Source organism: Anomalospiza imberbis, chromosome 2, assembly GCF_031753505.1.
Source record: "Anomalospiza imberbis isolate Cuckoo-Finch-1a 21T00152 chromosome 2, ASM3175350v1, whole genome shotgun sequence".
Taxonomy (NCBI): domain Eukaryota; kingdom Metazoa; phylum Chordata; class Aves; order Passeriformes; family Viduidae; genus Anomalospiza; species Anomalospiza imberbis.
The window spans coordinates 76,573,611-76,593,326 of record NC_089682.1 but is presented as its reverse complement, the minus strand read 5'-3'; the positions used below and the strand labels follow the sequence as shown (position 1 = coordinate 76,593,326).

Here is a 19,716-nt window from a genome sequence, read left to right as displayed (position 1 = left end):
GCATCAGCTGACTCTTTGGCTCTAGCTTGAGATATATTAACCCTATCATGAGGTAATGAAGCCTCGAACTAAACATAGTTGTGCTGGATCCCACCAGCATGGCCTCTGAATAATTATGATGAGATTATTTTCCTTGTGTGAATGCCTATCCCTTTCCAGAGTTTACAGTGTCACAACTCCTCAGTTTTGTCTGTGTTTGGATAAGAACAGTGAGAAGCTGCTGAGTAGAGATGTCTGGAGTCTTTAGCATGAAGAAAAATGCAACTGTTTCACTTTCTGGGGGCAAAAAAAAAATGTATCTGCACTAAAAGGTTTTCACTTCCTCTGTTTCTCAGCCCAGTAACCCTCTAGCATTCAACTTACTCGCTCTTCTTGCTGTTCTTACTTCAGTCTTTCATTAGCCAGAAACAGGCTTGCATTATGATAATCCTAAAGTTCTTTCACAGGCAGAAAGGGGAGCGGGTGGGTGTGGATTTGGGATTGGCTTTTTTGGATAAATGTTGGTTTGGTTTGTTTTGTATCCCACAGTAGAGGAAGGAATGATACATTCCTCAGGTCACAAGTCCTGAGCTCCTCTACTCTTTCCTATTTTCCAACATTTTTGTTTTTGTTACCCCTGTAAGTTTTGGTCCTTTCTGATAGGAAAGAAGAGTTAAGAATCTTCTTTACAAAGAGGTTGTTGATCACTTTGGAGAAAGTAATTTCCTGGTGGACAGTGTATTACACTGGCTTCTGGAGAATACTGCTTGCTGCTCCTCTAGCTGTATCTCGAGTCATTTGGATGGGTTTTATTTTTTCCCCTCTTATTCAAACCACGCCCTTCCGCAAGGCACAAGGAGTATTTCTATTGGTTATCCATACTTCTGTAAACTGTCAGCAGCACCTCATGTGACATCTCCATCCCTTCCATTCCACAGAGGAAAGCCAGAGATCATAGGTAGCAACCTGGACATCTTAGTGACAATGGGGCTGTCTGAGAAGGCATGTGAAGACTACAGGCTGCCTCAAGAAGTATGCAATGTTATTTCCAAGCTTGCCAGTAACCCTGAGGTAAGGCTATGGGTTTGTTCTTGAGGTCATCCAGAAACAAAGAAAGGGGAGGAAATTGTTTGTATGGAAGAAAAGAGAGAGGTAATTAAATTTTTACAGATTTTGAAATTAAGTAGGTTGAGACCATTCAGCAGCACTGTCTGGAAAGCTTAGCACACATCAGTGAACATGTAATAAAAGAATTTTCATTAGGCAACAGGCTGAATTCCATTAGTAAAGTGTTCAGTGCACAAGAAAATATGTTTTCCTTTCAATTCTCTTCTTCAGACTCCCAATTCTAAACTGATGTGTGTTTTCTCAACCATGAAGCCCTTTGCTCTACTCACGTTTTCTGGTGGTGTGATTCTTTTGCCCTCCCTATTAATTGATATTCAGGAGTTGTCAGCTGTACAGCAGAATATAAAACATGAAAGGCTTTCAAACCGGTATATGTTGTACTTAGAACAATATGTTTGATGGCTTCTTTCCCTAGGAAACAATTTATACTTCTTTTTTAATACACTTGGAAAAAAATCAGGTTTTTTGACTCAGTCATTTGGGGCATTTTGGTTCAGGAGTTCTATCATAAAAGACATCCTCCTTTACAGAGCACCATCATTCTGTGACAGGCCCTTCCACTGGAGATGTTGCTGCATGAACTTCATGAGTTAATGTGTATCTCAACATTTTTAAATGTTCTAAAGATGGCTGTAATTCAGTTTTTGGCTGACTTAAGTCTGCAGTTAAGCTTGTATGTGAAAAGGGACTGAACTGAAAATATTTGGCTGACTGACTGGTAGTAGCTCTTCTCCCCGACCCATCCTCCCAACCAGAAATTTAGTACAGAAGACAGGATTGTGGTGAATCAGGAATTCCTGTTTCAAGCTACTGAAAGCTGGTAAATCCTCAAGTAAATTCTTTTTTGTTCAAGTATATATCCATCAGGCAGACACAGGTGTGCTGGGACACCTCAGGTATTGTCATACTTGGTTTAGTAGTTCTCTAGGTTATCTTATTCCCAACCTAAAAGGTGGTGTGACTGATACAGAATATATGCAACAACCTAAGTGTGAGGTAGTCTTGGATCCAGACCTATCCTGTGTTATTTCCACTGATGATACTTTGCTTTTAAACAAACCCATATGGTTCTGGAGTACCCCAAAGCAAGTTGACTTACTGTTGATGACTCTAAGATGCTCCAGAGGTTTCCCTCTTTATTTATTACAGAGAGTGAGTAAATAATATCAGATTTTAAATGAATCCTTCTGACATTTCAGAAGAGTTATTTTGATTTAAGGTGAGATGGTGGAACTGTCTGGGTTGGCCTGGGATCATCATTTGGCCAAGCTTTAAATCCACCCAGTGTAGTCACCATGCTGTCACAAGTGACAGTAATGTCTCTGCTGCATGTTTAGCTGCAGAGCAGTACTGGATATCCCTGGCACGGGTTTGATTAACATTGTGCACACAGGAAGATTGAGTACTGGGAAGGGCATGGGGAGATCTCATGTGCTACTCCCATGGGAGTAACTCACCTGTTGTCTCTGCAGCCAGCAGTGGAGAAGAACAGTGCCCCTTTTCGACTGCCACAGAACCACATGCTCTTTGGTTGCTTGAGTGAGACTGTGAGTAAAGGTGAGCCCAGGTCAGCAGGAGGTTTGGAGGAGGTGGGGTTGGGCTGCGAGACCGCCTGTGTTATCATTGGTATGTGTGGGTACATTGCTCCCTCTTCTCATCAGGCTTTGCCCAGCCAAGCAGTCACTGGATCCCCTTCATGGAGGCAGCTGTAACACTCATCTACCAGCTGGCAGAAGGGGCAGAAGAGATCTGTGCTGACATCCTGCATGTGTGCAGTCAGCAAGCTCTGGAGAAGCTGCAGGAGGCTGGTGAGGAAAAAAGCTGATAAAGGAAATCTGTACCTGTGGTTTCCAGTGCTGCTTTGAGTGGCCTTGAGTAACTGCAGGAGAACAGAGGTGAGGGGCTGGTGCAAGTGTTGGCATGGGAAGGCACAAGTGCTGTGAAGCAGCCTGTGGAGTGTGGAAATGGGTTATACGGTAGATGTGGCACTAACTAACGGGGAAGAGGTCTAGATCAACACTGAACTGTGGCCATTTTTCTCCTTTAGATGCAGGGGATTCTCCACACAGAGTCTCTGATGGTGCTGGCAGTCTCTCCACATTCCTGCTGCTGCACCTGGTGGCCCTTGTGGGACAGGTGGCACTGCAGCAGGTAGTATATTTGGAAGTGTCAGTTAGTGCAGAGCTACGCAGGCGCCGCCTCCTCAAAGAGGAGAAGACCAAGAAGCAATCTGACACCAGCACAAAGAAGCAGAGACCCCAGGTGAGAGCCAAGGGGTTTTTCCTATGGGCAGCTCTTCTAGTGTCCCAGCTGCAGCAAACTTCTGGAGAATTCAATCCTGAGGCTGCATGAGGTACAGGGTAGTGTGTGCTTCAGGAATAGAAACAGACAAATATTGGTCAGGATTGACAGGGAGAGCTGAGGTCCTTGAATGACCCTATTCACTTGAACTCCCACACTGGTCTTGAGTTTTGAAGAAGCAGAGGGGAGGGAGTGAAGGGTGATGTCCTGGCCATGCTTATCCTCCTGCTTCAGGCAAACATTCCCCTTTCACTCATCACCTTTTTTTCTTACCAGTGCAGTCTCTTGCAACTGATGCAGTAGTGGTGAAGAAACACCCATTTGTGCCCTGAGTTCTCGAAAAAGGTTTTCTAGAACCCCAGTCCAGAAGATTTGAGAGGAGAGTCCTATTCTCTGTTAAATAGTAATGATGAAAGTTTAACAGTAGTCTTTCTAACATGATTTGGATGCTACAAATGCCCTGTTTGGTTAGGTCTACCTTGGTACATTTTCCAGAGTGTAATGAGGCTGACTTTCCTAGAGAAAAATGTTGTGTCCATTTGGTATCCAGTCTCTATTAGATGCTTAGACTCCTGAGTCTACAGAGAACTTTGTAGTTCATTTCCTCATCCACCTGCTTATCAGTGTCACTACCATTTTCCACACAGAATGAGGTTATTAAGAGATTTTCAGAAAAGTAGCAGTTGGATACAGATTTGGTCCCCATTGCAATGCCCATGTCTCCTTTCTTCCCTTGTTTTGCTTTTTATTTACTATAAGGTTTCCCATAATCTTGCTCACAAAACCAGCAATTCAAAGGCTGCTTGAGCTTCTTGCTTTTAGTATTTGAATGTCCCTTAAGTTATGCAGGACTCACACACTGATGCTGGATGTCTCCTAGGTCTGTTTTGTCTTAGTGGGGTCAGTAGTTTAAGTTTTCTTTACATTCTGGGCTCCTCATTACAAGCTCCTGGAGCAGGTCCAGTGGAGGGCAATAAAGATGAATAAGGGACTGGAGTATCTCTTAGAAGGAAAGGCTGAGGGAGCTGGGCCTCTTAAAAGCCTCAAGACTGAGAGGGGACCTCATCAATGTCTGTAAATATTTGAAGAGGAGGGTGCCAAGAGGATGGAGCCAGACTGTTCTTGGTGGTGCCAAGCACGAGGACATGAGGCAGTGGGCAGAAACTGATGCACAGGAAGTTCCACCTGATTATGAGGATGAGCTTCTTTACTGTGGGGGTGACCAAGCACTAGAATAGGTTGCCCAAAGAGATTGTGGAGTCTCCGTCATTTGAGATACTCAAGAACTATCTGGGCACAATCGTGTGCAATGTGTCCTAGGAAGACCCTGCTGGAGCAGATGATCCACTGTGGTGCCATCCAACCTAACTGTGATCCTGTGATTGGTGTTCTGTAGCATATGGACTGGCAAATCCCAGACTACCCTTCACAGCTTCATTCAGTTCTTGGGGGAAAGTGGTTATTATGCTCTGTGTCAGTCTGTTCTCCACTTTAGTTATGCAGCTGGTAACATGCATATACCTCACACCAGAGAGAAGAGAACCCTGTGAAGAAAGAGGTCATTGTTGCCTGACATCTTTCTTACAGTCTCCTCTCTGCACAGAGCACAGGGAACGAGACCACTATGGAGGAGGAGCTGGGCCTTGTGGGAGCCACAGCTGATGACACCGAGGCCGAGCTCATCCGCAGTATTTGTGAGACAGAGCTTCTAGATGGTAAGTGTGGCTGCCACCGAGGAATACTGGCTGGCTGCCTGTGTGAAAGAGCAGGTACAGTGGGTAACAGGTCCTGGAGGAGGAAGGCTGTTTCCTCTGGAAGCACTGTCATTTTCCATGGTGTCAGTTTCCATGTAGGCTGTCTGTTTCTTGGCTCTGTCTTTCTGGAGGTGGTTGTTCAGTGGTGAAAGTGAGTCAACGAGTTACTGCAGTTTGCAGCAGCTCTGAGATAAATGGAGTAATTGTTCTTAAAGCACGATGCACAAACAGTGCTCTCGTGCTCACTGTCTTTATCCCCACTCTCTAGGGAAGCACCTGCTCTCTGCCTTTGTTCCTCTGGTGCTGAAGATCTGCAACAACCCTGGACTCTACAGTGACTCGGCGCTGTCAGCTGCCGCAGCCCTCACTCTTGGCAAACTCTGCATGATCAGGTACTGCTGAGCCATGCCAGAGTTCTTTTCCCAGCCTTCCTAGTATTAAAGCACAAACAAATGTTGCAATTCCTTTCCCAGGGAAAGAACAAACACAGAGTGTTCATAGAAACTATTTTTTTTTCCTCTGCTCTCTGAGAGATGGAATTTTGCTATCTATCCCTTCTTTTCTGTACCCCGTCTTGTTAGCTCTGAGTTCTGTGACTCCCACTTGTGTCTGCTGTTCACAATGATGGAGAAATCCACCCTGCCTGATGTGAGATCCAACCTCATTATTGCCGCAGGAGACCTAGCCATCCGCTTCCCCAACCTGGTGGAGCCTTGGACATCACATCTCTATGCCAGGTAACGCTACGCTCATTGTTGGGTGAGGACATGTGATGAAAACCCTATGGAAGGGTGATACTGGGCCTCCAGAAGGTGAGAATGACCCAAGAAGGCAAATCTGAAGATGCTGGTGCAGGGAAACCAGAGCTTTGGGCTGTCACGAGTACCAGTAACTCGGAGGCACTCCCTTGCTGCTTTCTGCAGTAACTGTTTGCTCCTGTCAGGTTGAAGGACCCCTGCCCGAGCGTGAGGCAGACGGCTGGGCTGGTAATGACTCACCTCATCCTCAAAGACATGGTAAAGGTGAAGGGCCAAGTGAGTGAAATGGCAACTCTGCTGATAGACCCAGAGGAGGAAATCGTGGGAGTGGCTCAGAACTTCTTTGGAGAACTGGCCAACAAGGCAAGTGGATGCTCAGGGACTTTATTTCACAAGACCAGGCAAGGGCTGTTGGAGGCTGGGTCAATAACATGAGCCCTGGAGAAGGTGTGTTAATGGCGTAACGCCATTGGTCTCTCTCTCTGTGGACTAAATAAGGGTAGTTAAAAGAAATTTTGCCATACAAGTTTTGCTTCATCCTAGCGTGATGTTGCTGAATTTGACCTCATCCATTCACACTGGAAGGCAGGCTCCAAACTACTGCCTTTTCCCTTTGCTTGCTTGTATATGCCCGGCACAGGGTTAGGAGCGGTTTTCTGTAGCTTGCCCTTAGGCCTTACAGCAGAGTTCCTTGACCTTATGGCTCAGGCAGTGCACCTTCTCTGAAACCTTTCTGAGTTGTTCTTGGCTGTGGGACACTGAGATACTTAAATTGTAGCAGCTTCTGCCCAAGCAGGTAAGAACAGGAGCAGCGTTACCCCCAGTACACTGTTCATTCCATGTGCAGCCTCACATGGGCCCTTCAGAGTTTGAGATTTACTGCCTGAGAGGCTGCAGTGACACTGGGGCTTTTCTGTCTTGGTTTGCTTTGTTAAAGGAGAACTGGCCAACTGAATGCACTGACTTCCTATCTCTGCAAGCGTGCATGACAAAGCTATGTAAAAGAAGTGGAAAAGGCAATATGGATTGGACCTTTTCAGGCAAGAAGATGGGAAGCAGTTTCGTGAACTGAAAAGCTGTTTCCCTTAACAGGAAGCTTTTTTTGTTGGGTTGTGGCAAGGCTGGAAGGCAAAGAAACTGCATCCAAGTCTGCCAAAGAGCAGATACGGGGTGAAGTGTTTAGCTTGTTGGTTGGCTGGGTTTTTTCCCCCCCAGCCAAATAGTCCTGGATAGGTTTGGCTGGCTGTGTACAGCTCATTTCAAAAAGCTGATGCTTTCGGTCAGTAGATTCGGGGTGGAGAAAAAGAAGGTCCTTTTAAGTGGGCAGCTTATTTGGCTTGACTCAAATTATCCTTTATAATTCTGTATCTCATGTAGAAACTTGTGTTCTCTACAGGGTAATGCTGTCTATAACCTGCTTCCAGATATCATCAGTCATCTCTCAGATCCTAACAGCAGCATAGAGGAGGAATCCTTCCACACTATTATGAGGTATTCTGAGGTTAAATAAATCTCTTATTGCCAGGACTATGTTTATGCAAAGGGGGTGCCATATCAAGGGAAGAAAAACTACACTGACATGTACAAAATGCTTTTTCAGTTGTTCTCTTGATCTGACTTTTTCAGTCTATACTGGAAATGGAGTCATGCTGAGGGGAATTGATTTTAGAGCCACACAGTTGGGGGTGAGGAGAGATTCTACAAACAGTAACCACTAACTCAAAATTACTTTCCCTCTAGAAAAGGAAAATTTAATTTTACACATGGGGACATGGATATGCAACATTAGGAAAAATGGATATGCAACATTAGGAAAACACAACAGGTTTTAAAGACTGCTGCCTTTGTAATTTTGGTGGCTACTGGAGTTTTGTAAGCAGTTTTAGTAAAGCTGTAGTTGCAGTAACAGGTTTGGATCTGGGTTTGCTTTCTGGTGGTTTGTTTTGTGTGGGTTTTTGGGGTTTTTTTCTTGTTTGGTTCAGTGTTTTTCAAGAAAGCCTGACTCTGGTGTACAGAGATATTGGAATATTTCAATCTGAGGTTATTGGTTGCTCATAGACAGCACTAATAATGTCTTTATTGTTAAAGTACAGACATTTTCCTCTCATTTATGAAACTTAACCACATGAGGGTTTTTCTGAGTCATTTGAATCCCTATGGATTATAGAGGGGGGGTGTTAGACAAAAGTATTGCTGTTGCTGGAGAGAAGAACAATAAAATCTCCTGTGATTTTTCAACTAGTCTTTCTGTCTATGAGAATCCAGTGCATTGAGGAAGAGGGATGGGATTTTGGATAGGTAGGAATTGCAAGACACAGAAAAGGTCTACTAGTGAGGGTTTAATTGAGACTAAAATTAATTTATGGTGGCAAAAGTAGATTAATATTTTGCTTCACCTTTAATTAAGGAGGGTAATGTGAAATACTGGGAATTACAGCTTGTGGTTCCTGACAGCACACATAGAAGTGGAAGTTAATGCCTGAAGTGAAGCAAACCATCACAGGGAGACAAGAGGCAGCACATAAAAAAATCCAAATAATTTTGGAATGTTCAGTACTGTTTTTAATTAATATCAGACTGAAGGTGTTACCACAGACATAGAGCATAATAAGTGTAGCAATTGCATTAAAGTGTGATTGGTAGGGTTAAGACAGGTATAAGATGGACTTTTGACTTTCAGCAACATACATGGAGAGAACTGGAGGTGTCTGGCAAGTAAGAGAAGAGGCAGTATTGATTTAACAGTGTAGACAGGTATCAAATTAGCTTAAGGATAATTAATTTTAAAGACCTGATCATCACTTAACACACCACATATCCTTTAAATAGGAAAATAAGGGAATTAGTAGTTAAAGATTAATTGATGCTGGAAAAAAAGCAAAGGGAGGACTCTTGAGAATGCTGTCTCTGTTATGTATCTTAGAAAAGCAGCTTGGTGTGGTGGTTGTAGACATAACAAAGACTGAACAAGGAAGTGCTTTAGAACAACTAAGGCCAGTTGGCAACCTGACTGAGGTAGAGTTAACAGAAATGCCAGTGTATCAAGGCCAGTGGCAACCTGACTGAGGTAGAGTTAACAGAAATGCCAGTGTATCAAGGCCAGTGGCAACCTGACTGAGGTAGAGTTAACAGAAATGCCAGTGTATCAAGGCCAGTGGCAACCTGACTGAGGTAGAGTTAACAGAAATGTTGGTACAAGAAATAGGGAGAGCAGGAGGACCTTCTTAATAAATAGAAGTTATTCAGTGATTTCTAAGAGGACATAGTGCAAAATGCACCAGTACTTAACTGTGCTAAAGTCCAGGTGTCTCTATTCCTCAACACACTAAGGAAAAATGGATTAAGTTAGCATTTAAGTTCTGTTAGACTTTGTTCCCATTTTAGTGCAAAGTAGTGCTCACTTTTGCATTGATCCAAAATGCAGCAACACACTTCCAGCAAATTAATAATAAAAAAGCCACAAGCATGGTTTTGAGGAGGGAAAGCACTGCATGCCACAGTGCTCCCCTCAAGGTTTGCTTGTCAGACAAAGCAGTCTGCCGGTGCAACTTGTGAAGTGAGGAGATTGTCTGGAGGTGCTGCATGCTCTTTAAACTGGGTGGAAGGAGCAGATAAGAAGTCAGCACTGCTGCTTTTTCAGCACCCCTCCTACCTGAAATAGGGATTCCTCTGTGGGCTCTAATCTTTTGCACTTTTTTCCCCTTGCAGACATCTGTTCTCATATATTACAAAAGACAAACAAACAGAGAGCTTGGTGGAGAAACTTTGTCAGAGATTCCGGACTGCCAGGTGGGTTGTAATCTTAATTTTCCTGCCAAGCACTTCTGCTTCTCAGGATTTTTCAGAAGAAATAAGCTTGTATATGGTGGTTGTAAAAGGTTCCCATTATATTCTTCACGTGACAAATGCAACATAACTTGGCTTAAGTCCCCCTTTTTTTTTAACTACCTTCTAAAAATACATTAATACTTATAAATTAAGGTTTTTGGTTTTATTATGCAGTGATTGACCCCCCTCTTCCTCCCTTTTTTAAGGAAAAAGTTTTGTGACAGTCTAGATCTACATTACAGCTGATCAAGGAGACATCCCACATGTGGATTTTACATACCTTTGTGATTCTTCTCCACGGGCTATTCCCTTGCAGCTCAGCTAGGAAATTAGTGCGTTCAGCTGAGAAGTTGGGATCTTTCCAGCAGTCCTGTCTGGGGTGATCTCAGCTGTCAAGCTGATACAGGCCTGTCCGTGTTCTGTATGCATGGGCTGCTCAGTACCAAGTCTACGCCTGGGACTCTGTTCTGTTTTTTTATTATTTTACCTAAGGGCTTGTGCCACCATGCACTTTGGCTTTTGCTCTGCTCCATCTCCCAGATACGCATACCTTGCTTGTGCGTTGCTGATTACAGAGTATAGAGTGCAGGATGCACACTATGAATCTGGGATATCATTTTGCTTTCTGAGTTTTGGGGCTTTTTTGCTGCTTTTCTTCTGCTCCCCAAGCTGTAACTTCACTGACCCAGGCATACACTTTTTGTTTCCTTCCAAGAAGAATAATAATAGAAATTTATCTCCTTCCATTCCAATGAGATATCTTCATTCTAACTTCCACTGGCTTTGGTGTACCCTGCTTCCCTCCATTCCTGTGGTTTTTCTTCTCCATTGTTGTGGCTTTGCCCTTGAGATTTAAGCTGTCTGCTTATCTTGGCCATTTGTGCACATTGCCTGGGCATGTGACCTGCTCAGCTGCCTCAGGGAGTTGCATATTTCCCAAAATATTTGGATTTTGTTTCATGAGCAAGAGTGGAGAGTGGTCCCTCTCTCCAAAGTTGCCTCCCAGGAGCACTGGTGAGCTCTTCACACCACATTTGTAAATAACCGTCTGTGTAAGTTGTGTCTCACCTTTAGTAGAATGTCCTGATAGTTCTGTACCACGAAGGTGATCAGCTTGGTGCACACTAGTGGTACTGCTAGAGCAAGACTCTCACTGCAGGCTAAAACAGGAGCTTAACAGAAAAGATTTGCAGCCACCATAACTCTCCTCAACATTTCTGGAGTTCTAAACATAGCAACTTGCCAGGTGTCATTCAGACTGTAAAGGTAGAAACACCTGGATGCTGCAGCTTTGTTCTCCATCTGTCTGGGTTTGAGCAGAGCATCCTGAGACAGCATGTGCTGAACAGACTTGAGGCCCTCACTTTGTGTATATTAAAAATAGGGCTTTGGCCTTGCTTTTTCCCTTCCCATTCCATCACAGTGATCTACATTAGGGATGTTAGTTTGTGCTTTTGTTTTTCTTTCCTTTTGGTTTTATTCCAGTAACTTTTGCTGGAATTTCAATGTAGTCATTCTCTGATACAGCATTTGTTATTTGTTGACTTTATAACTTAATGAATATGACCTTCTTTATGTAACTAACCAGGAAAGGGAGAGAGAACATCAAATACAGCTTCTGCTTGAGATCATCTCAAACATGCAAAATTGAACAGCTGGGGATGTTATGTGGTTGAAATAAGTCCCTTCAAGAGGAGTCCTGGCCTCACTGAGTCTTTTCCTCCTGGTCACCAGTAACTTCTGACACTTTTCAAACAAGTGACTGTGTTCTTTAGCAGTGGAACCTTCATGTTTTTCCAACAGGCACTAAGTCAGTGTCATGGAATACAGTGGTGGTTATCTGTGGTATGGCACAGCACCCTGTCACTGACCTATAACACAACAACCTGAATCTCATGTCCTGCAGGGCAGAAGCACCTGCAGGAAATGCTGGTAGTTCTGGGTGAGATGTGCTCATCCTCACACACCCCTTTTTGTAGGAGCTAATGGTGATCTTTGTCTTTCCCAGGACTGAGCGTCAGTATCGGGATCTGTCCCACTGCCTTGCTCTGCTTCCAGTCTCGGAACGGGGCCTTCGCAAGCTGCAGGACAACTATGACTGCTTTGCAGACAAGCTCCAAGATCCAGCTGTCTATAATTGTTTCCAAACTGTGCTGGCTCGATTCCGCAGAGCAGGCATCAAACCTGAGACTAAAGTAAGGATGTGGGACAAGCGTCCAGGCCAGCAAAACAATTGCTTTTTGCATACAGTGACTGGAAAGCCTTGCAGTTTTTCATTTTAAGCAGACTATTCCTCAACCCTAACAATTTATCAATTTATTTATTTAACTTGATGGCAATTCTGCTATGGATGTAATACTTCTCTCCCCCCATCTTCTCTTTTTTTTTTTTCCCCCTCCACTGCTGTTTTACATCTCCATCAGGCTCTAGCTGAAGAGCTGGAGCAGAAGCTGTCTGCCTCCCATAACCGAGGACTGGATTCCACAGAGACACACCAGACTGGTTGTCAGACTCCAATGCCAGCGCCAGCCAAGCGGAAACCAATAGGAAGTATGTTCCTTTTTGTGAGATTCCAGCCTCCCCCTGATCCTGCAGTCCAGCAGAAACACCTAAGGACTTTATCTCACCCTTACAGACAAAAGTTTGCTGCCTTTCTCTATTTTTTTTGCCCATTTTCTTGACAGGTTCACGCCGCCAGCCCCTAAGCCCAGCCAACACAGATGATGATTTTGTCACACCCCCACCCCGCACCCTCCGAAATCATAAGCGTGCCCAAAAGTCTCGTCCACGCAAAAAAGCCATCATTACCTTCTCCAGCGACGAGGAGAACAACTCTGAGGATGGTAAGGCACTGCACAAGTGTGCTCTAAGGGGGGAAGGACTACAGATCTGGCCCAACAGGGCTGTCCCTTTGGTCATGGGCTTCAGACCACTGTGGAGGTTGCCTGTAGATTTCTCTGCTCAAGGCAGTGGAGTGCGCATTATTGACACGTTTTACTTTCTTTAGAGCTATTGGCAGAATTAAGAGAGGAAGAAACTCCCACCAAAACAACTCCCATCACCAGGTCTTCAGCCCGACGGCTGCGCTGAAGGAACCATCTGCCACTGCCTTTAACTAAAAATAAAACTCCCTTTATGCAACCGTTGCCTGTTCTTGTCCGAACTACCCCATAATACAGCAGTGCTTTAAATGAGGACAAAATGGAAGTTAACACCAAGCTAAAGCAATTCCAACCCTTTCTTCTGATATCTCCACAAAGAAAGGCAGTGCTGATGAACATAGTTGCCACTTGGACTGATTTTGCCCTGACTTTGCAGATGAGAATAAGCTGCTCTTATTAAAATTAAAAAAAAAAATCTTTGTAAGAAAGTCTTTCTAATAAGAGCCAAACTACCCACAGAGTACAAAATGGTCATTCCTTTCTTATTTTTTTTGTGCTTTATACTACACTATTCAGCTTTTATCACAGGACCAATGCAGTGGTGCTGGATTTAGGCCCTTTTATATTTCATGCTTTTTGAAGCTCTTATCCTGTAAAGCCAAGCTGAGGGTTTTGAGGTGAAGGTACCTGCATCTTTTTCTTGTGCATATCTCATCAAAGAAGTGTTCAGGGAGTGGAGTGTGAGGAGAAAAGAGTGAGAAAGGCTAATTTAGACTAGAGCACTTCAATAAACAATAGGTAAAGTCCATAGGAAAAAATACATCTTTTAAAAGCTAAAAAACCAAAACCAATCCAACACTAAAACTTTAGAAATAACTTGTAATAGTGCTAATTTGATAAGTTACTACGTATACTGATACCCTTGATTGTCTTACTGCTTTCTGGAATGTATTTGCTGCAAATCCAATTATGTTTCAAGTAAAATTGGCACTTGGGTTTTTTCTTTCATGAATGCTACATCGGTTTTCAAGTCAGTCCTGGCACTTCTTAAATTGCCCTGTGAACATGAAGTACCCTAAATTAGATTCTGTGTTAATCACATAAATAACCTTTAACCTTCTGTCTAGAGGCAAGCTGGCATTTGTCCCAGAGCTCTTACTACAGAAATATTTCCTCTTACCTTGTCAGCTGCCTAGAAAGCAGACTAATCACTAGCTGGGCAGGAATGGGAAGGGTGCTCCTTCTCTCCACTGGTTCCCGGAGATCTGCGGTCTCTGTCTCTGAGGCTCTACTACCTTCCCACAGTTGTCATCCTGGGTTCACCCAGCAAGTAGAGCATGCTGCTCAGTTCCCTTCTGTTCTGGCTGCAGAAGTAGCTGCTGTAGCTTATTTTCATTCCTATTAAAAAAAAGAACAATCATTAGGAAGTGCATAGCTTTGCACTAACCTGAGCATACCTGAATGGACATAATCATGTTAAATGCTTCCAGAAACAAGTAAAGTGGGGAATGACGGGGTAACAGGTGTATTTATAAACACCCCACTTGAGTCCCATGACTCTGAAAATACTTGCCCACTTGCTACCATCCTAATAGCTCCAACTCCAGAGCATGCCAGTAGCCTCAGGACAATCACATGAAATACAAAGATCAGAAACCTACAGCAATGTTATCCTTCTCCCCTCCTTCCTGATAAAATATTCGGCGAAGGCTCCAGGAAGCAAAGGTAGCAGCTACAGCATTGACAGTAAATACAACACAGAGTCATGCACACCATACGTGATTCCCTCACCACCCACAGGGTATGACACTCACATACAGGAATAAAAAAAGGACAGCATATATGGATGTCTGCCCAGGCTCAAGGTTTTACAAGTGATAAATCTTGTGAGATAATATGTTACAGTAGGGGAGATATGAATGGGTGGATAGAGGAAGTGAGGTGGCCATAAAACTTAAGCATTGGCTCACCTTCAGGCCATGCTTTTCCACTACAAGGGGTTGAATTTTTCCTTCAGGAGATCCACACAGTCACCCTTCTGGAAGGAGGGTCTGGCAATCGGTGACTGGACTGACATGCTGGCTTCTCCAGTGCTTTGCAGTCTGTCCTTTGCTCAGACCCTGTGCTGCCTGGGCAAGTGAGAGTGAGAAGTCAGTGGGTGAGAGCTCTGACTGGTCACTTTCTGATTGGACATTGTTCAGGTGGAGCACCCTCCTCTCCTCACTGTCCTCTCCTGGTATCAGAAGAATTAGCTGTCCTGTGTCATGGACAAAGAAATTCCATGTGTCATGCACAAAGAAAGATGAGGCAAAACTCAGGAGGGGTTTGGGCAGCTACACAGTGGCTACAGCCTTAAGAAGATATTTGCTGCTCTTCTGTTCCTCACAAACATATATTTTGGTGGCTGCCACAATGACCATAAATCACTGCCAAATGAGTAATCCCACTCCCCTGCTCCTGAGGCAGTGGGATTACTCAGTGCCAAGATCAATGGTGTTCGCATTCTCTAGGGACTCCTGACCATGGTTGCTCTGAACTCCTACAAATGGTACCAGTGGAATAATGTGAATATTGTACACTTCTAGAGCCTGCAGCAACCATCTTCCCTTTCTATATCACCTTGGGCCAAGGGGTATTCCCTCAGGGTACTTCACTCAGTTCCCAGATCTCCCAGTCTTCAGATGTCCTGCTCCTTTCCTATACGAGCAACTGTTTGTAGAAGGCTGACTGTGATTCAGCAACAGACCACTTTTCTGGTCTTGCAAGCCCTAGAGTCAGTGCCCCAGCACCCAGGGGGGAAGGGCTTTTATAAAGGAAACTTGTTAGCATCAGAGAGGAAAAAAGGACAATAACCTATTTGAATCTGAGAAAACTGGGGCAATCGAGGACTTGCCTGCCAAAGCCTTTTCACTTCACAGTCACATTGCCAGGACATGTCAGAGTAACTATTCAGTTCTACTGCAGTCCCAGCAAGGATCTGGGACATGGAGCAGCTGCAACATCACAGCACCTGAGTCACTGAGCACCTGCATTTTATCTAGGCTTTGCTGGATTTGCAAGAACTTACAAGAATCTGCAAGAAAATTTGCAAATTTTCTGCAGTCTCTGAAGTTTCTTATTTGATATGGGAGAGTGATGGCTCTTTCCCTCTTGCCAGCCCCAGCTCTTGCTGAACCCAAGGAGGGCACATGTCATTTGAGTTCTCAGAGCCTGTCCACCCCTGCAGGGCTCATTCTTTGTGCAAGTGAACTGGAATTGTGGAGCAGTTGCAAACACATTTCTGGCATTCTTCTTGCAGTATGGGGGCCACCTCATTGAAGGGATGCCAGATCAAACTGCTGCTACATTTCATATCAAAACCAAAGCATTGTTGCTTTTGCACTTACCTTTCACTCAGGAAAGGAGTGACTCTGACTCAAGTAACCAGTGTGTTCCAGCGGAGCTGCTCCTGCCGGCAACGGGAGCGCTCCAGCACAGTGACTCAGCTCTTTCTGGACAGCCACATGTGACTGGGAAGTACAGAACAGCATCCTCTGGGACACCTAGCATGCAGCAGGAACATGTGCTGACTTCCTGTCCTTCCTTTCTTTTCCATGCCTCTGGAACTTTCACACCACAGGGCTCCTTACACCACAGCATCCAGCACAAGGAGGGGCTGGCTGTGCACACACATCCTGTACCCCATTTGTGCCCAGGCACCGCATCCAAATGCCCACGTGGGGTGCATGTCCCCAGCAGTCCCCTCTGCTTTGTAGATTCAAAGGCTGGTATGAAAGTAATACTGTTTCCCACAAAATGTCTTGGTGGGACCTTGGGAGGCCCTCCATGTGCTGGCCCAGGCGACAGGGTGACAGAAATGTCAGACAAGATCACTAGAGCATCACATTGCTCTGGACACAGCACCAACCATGGGTTGCAGCCATCAGCTGGAGCTAACAAAATTAGATGTCCACAGCTGTGCAAAGCACTGCTTCCAGCATCAGTGCTCCAGACTGAAGGGCCATACTCACTTCTCAAGGACTGGATGCAAAAGGTTTGTAAAACTTTCTATCTCCTTGGGCAGAGAAGAAATGGACCCACAAATTTGCATCTGCAAGTGCAAAGAAAGGAAGGGAAGGAGGGAAAGAGACACAGAACAAATATCTGAAGTGTGACTTTTGTTATCTCTGGAGAAGACCTTTTTCTAATTTTCTTCTTTCTTTGAAAAAAAATAAACAAAAGCAGGCAGAAGAACATGTTCTGTCAAGTTCTGACCTGTTTTGTGCAACAGTACTGAATAAAGGGAAGTTCGGGGTGTTGTTAACAGCACACCCACTGCTAATCTTGTACTGGGGTACAGTCCCCCCATTCCTCTCCCCTGACAAACTTTGCTGATTAGTTTCTGCCTTCATACCCAGGCTGACTTCTGCACCCTGATCTCTAAACAGTGACCTCATTGCCTTGTTCAGCTGGTGAGAAACTACAGTAAAATGGAAGAGGTAAACAAAGTGGGGGGAACTAATGGCCAGAAGATTTAGGAGGTAGGAATCTGCTCCTTGCTATCCTACTCCCATTGTGCCTGAGCTTGACAAAGTGCAAGCTGAGTCTCAACAAGCTCTTTTCTGTGACGGTTCCTCTGGAAACTCAGCCCAGTCCTCCAGATGGTGACTTGGGACAGACAGCCGCAAATTATATGCTAATAGTACTAGACCCACGCTCCTGTCAGTGCTACAAATTCTGTATAGTACTGAAATTCACCCACCTTCTGCAGCAGGAGCTCTTCATTCCCAGCCCAACTGTCTCACTAAGTTAGAAATATTAAAAACAAGCCTGTGTTGTCACGGACCTGAATTTGTGTCCATTCTGTGCAGCCAGCAGTGTGCCTACCCCTAATTTAGCTGCAGTTCATGCTCACACTGATTAGAGAAATAGCATTAACAGCACTCTACCTATGAGTATGTTCAATACTCCTACACAATGCAGCCTTCAATATCCTCCTTTTGGGATATGTTTCAGTGTGTCACCCCGTCCCTGACCCTTATAGACACCTCCAGGTCCTGGCCAGCAGCAGCTCAACTCACATTTGTCTTCCCAGACACTTAGTAAACACCTTTGTGTCCTTTTTCTTTAGAGGAAGGGGTCTTGCTGAGCTCACCCTGAAATATATCACCCTGGACAAAAGGGCTGAAAGGTTAAGGAGCTCCAGGGGGTGGTTCAGCAGGGAGCTGGGGCCAGTTGCCTGCCAGAATCAAAGCTATAAAGGCAGAGAGGGGCTAGGGACCACATCCTCCACAGATGCTGCGAGTCCTGCCTTGCCTCCCACCAGCCCTGGGCTAAGAAGATGCTGGGGCTTCGGTCGTGGCCTTGCTCATTTTTCCTCTTCTTGGTTCTGCTCTCTGCCAGCGTTCAGACTGTGTCCTTACCAGGACAGAGGCTACAGGTAGGAGGGAGTGGGACAGAGCTGAGGTTGACTTCAGGAGGGGAGGAGGAGGGGAAGGAGGAGGGAGGTTGTGTTTGAACCTCAAATGAGAGGTGGTCCCAAATTCCAAATACAAGAAGGCTGCTGTCTATTCTTGTTGCACTCTCCCCTTCAGCAGCCTCAGCTCTAGGGTGACTTTATAATCCAGTCCCTAAGGAGCACCAGCATTTCAAGACAGGAATCAGACAAAAGCTTTTTAGTGCTCTGTAAAAGCTTTTAACAGTGAAGGGCCTGGTCCTTTCTAAGCCCACTCTGTGTCAGCAGCCACCAGATATTACAGTCATATCTCTCATCGTGGTTCTGGTTCTGATATTTCAGAGGGAAGATGCATCCTGTTAGGCCAGTAGTTTTGCTCCTAAGCTCAGTATTACCCCCTTTAAATACCCTCTTTAAGGCCAAGAGCCCTGTCAGGATGCCAACTAAGGGCTTCTTCGCTTGAGTAAATCTTTATCCTTTGCAATTACAGCAATAACATTTTTGACTTTCCAATCTAGCCAGCTCCCTCTTACCCAAACCCTAACCTGAGCCCCAGCACCTTGCCTTTACATACCCTGGGAAAGCCACAGGGAAACAGTTAGGACATGAACTAAAATCACAAGACTGATCCTGCTATGACTCACCACTTTCACTCCTTGCTGAGGATGCCTGTGTCCGCTTCAGTTAACTTGCTACCACAAAGAGCTGCACAAAGGCATCCTCAGCCTTAGCTCAGCATCCATGTGAGAGACAGATGTAGAACGGCTCCTGCAGGCTGCTTCTGTGGGCAGCAAAGCCATGCCTCCACTGCACCCAACAGACCCCCCAGCCCTTGTCTCCCAGCAGTGCTGAGGGTTTACAGTCAGAACAGTTAACCTAGAGAATTTCCAGCAGATGGGGAGTCCCTCTTCCTCACGCCTGCTCTGCTCCTGCCTCTCCCTCATCTTTATCAGGTATTTTAGTCAGGACCACCCTTCCCAGCAGCCTTCTGGAAAAATGAAACAGTACACAGCAGCCTGAGCACATAGAGATGCTCAGCATCTACAAAAGGAGCAAGGACTGAAGAGTTACCTTCCAAATCTGGGGCAGGGCAGGACATGTGTATGGCTTACAAAAGCAGGGCAATCTGCCCACAGGCAGAGCTCACAACAGCTGTCTGCCTGCTGTTTTGGACGACCAAGCCATTTCAGTCAGTGGGAGCTGCTGGTCAAGCCCTTCTCTGTGTCTGGATGCAATGTCACAGGCACAGTGCTGTGAGTAGGCATTGCTTTAACGTCCTGCCTGAGCCCTCAGGAGGGCATGGGCAGTGGGGTACCAGGGAGTACAAGGCTTATCACCAGAAGCACAGGCATCACCCCGCTCTCCTCCGTTTATCCCAGATGCTCCTTTCACGGTTGCTGCCCCTGGAGCCCGAGTCCACGCTGACCGAAGAGGACACGAAGGAGGGGTCCAGCTTTGGTCCTCAGCTGCTCTCCTCCACTATCCCCTTCCTCCCATCTGGGGCTAGAGCTGCCCGTCCATCCCTCTGGCGCAAGAACCTCTCCAGTCGCAAGTGGGCACTGCCTGGAGATTGGGCCTGGAAGGCCATGCCCAGGGGTTGCTTCGGGCTGAAACTGGACCGAATCGGGACCTTCAGTGGTTTGGGGTGTTAG

General features: G+C 45.3%; 2 protein-coding genes and 1 long non-coding RNA gene across 5 annotated transcripts in view; 2 read left to right on the top strand and 1 right to left on the bottom strand.

The window, feature by feature from the left end:
- Nucleotides 1-12,889, top strand: part of NCAPD2 (non-SMC condensin I complex subunit D2) — a 24,378-nt gene extending 11,489 nt beyond the window's left edge. For both annotated transcript variants that reach the window (XM_068182952.1, XM_068182951.1), the window contains exons 18-31: nt 918-1,050; nt 2,580-2,664; nt 2,769-2,929; nt 3,154-3,369; nt 5,012-5,123; nt 5,431-5,554; nt 5,744-5,899; nt 6,106-6,283; nt 7,317-7,411; nt 9,629-9,709; nt 11,757-11,943; nt 12,172-12,298; nt 12,433-12,591; nt 12,756-12,889. In XM_068182952.1, coding sequence (XP_068039053.1) covers nt 918-1,050; nt 2,580-2,664; nt 2,769-2,929; nt 3,154-3,369; nt 5,012-5,123; nt 5,431-5,554; nt 5,744-5,899; nt 6,106-6,283; nt 7,317-7,411; nt 9,629-9,709; nt 11,757-11,943; nt 12,172-12,298; nt 12,433-12,591; nt 12,756-12,838 — 1,897 coding nt within the window. In that variant the 3' untranslated portion in view covers nt 12,839-12,889. The remainder of the gene's footprint in view (nt 1-917; nt 1,051-2,579; nt 2,665-2,768; nt 2,930-3,153; nt 3,370-5,011; nt 5,124-5,430; nt 5,555-5,743; nt 5,900-6,105; nt 6,284-7,316; nt 7,412-9,628; nt 9,710-11,756; nt 11,944-12,171; nt 12,299-12,432; nt 12,592-12,755) is intronic.
- The window catches only part of LOC137469803 (uncharacterized), a 23,163-nt gene extending 3,614 nt beyond the window's left edge, over nt 1-19,549 (bottom strand). Inside the window, exons 1-2 of the long non-coding RNA XR_010996682.1 lie at nt 19,420-19,549; nt 13,811-14,028 (exon numbers count right to left, since the gene is read on the bottom strand). This is a non-coding gene — a long non-coding RNA (uncharacterized lncRNA). The remainder of the gene's footprint in view (nt 1-13,810; nt 14,029-19,419) is intronic.
- On the top strand, nt 16,808-19,716 carry LOC137469790 (C-type natriuretic peptide 2-like). Of its 2 annotated transcripts, XM_068182938.1 has the most exons (3): nt 16,808-17,108; nt 17,936-18,049; nt 19,444-19,716. In XM_068182938.1, exons 1-3 carry the CDS (start codon nt 17,100-17,102, stop codon nt 19,714-19,716), a joined length of 396 nt encoding a protein of 131 aa, XP_068039039.1. In that variant the 5' UTR covers nt 16,808-17,099. The 2 variants fall into 2 exon arrangements, with proteins under 2 accessions (XP_068039039.1, XP_068039040.1); XM_068182939.1 differs by lacking the exon at nt 17,936-18,049.

Bases quoted from the DNA above. Each gene is read 5' to 3' on its own strand.
- LOC137469790 (XM_068182938.1), top strand. The intron at 18,050-19,443 runs GTAGGAGGGAGT...CGTTTATCCCAG, and splicing joins TACCAGGACAGAGGCTACAG to ATGCTCCTTTCACGGTTGCT.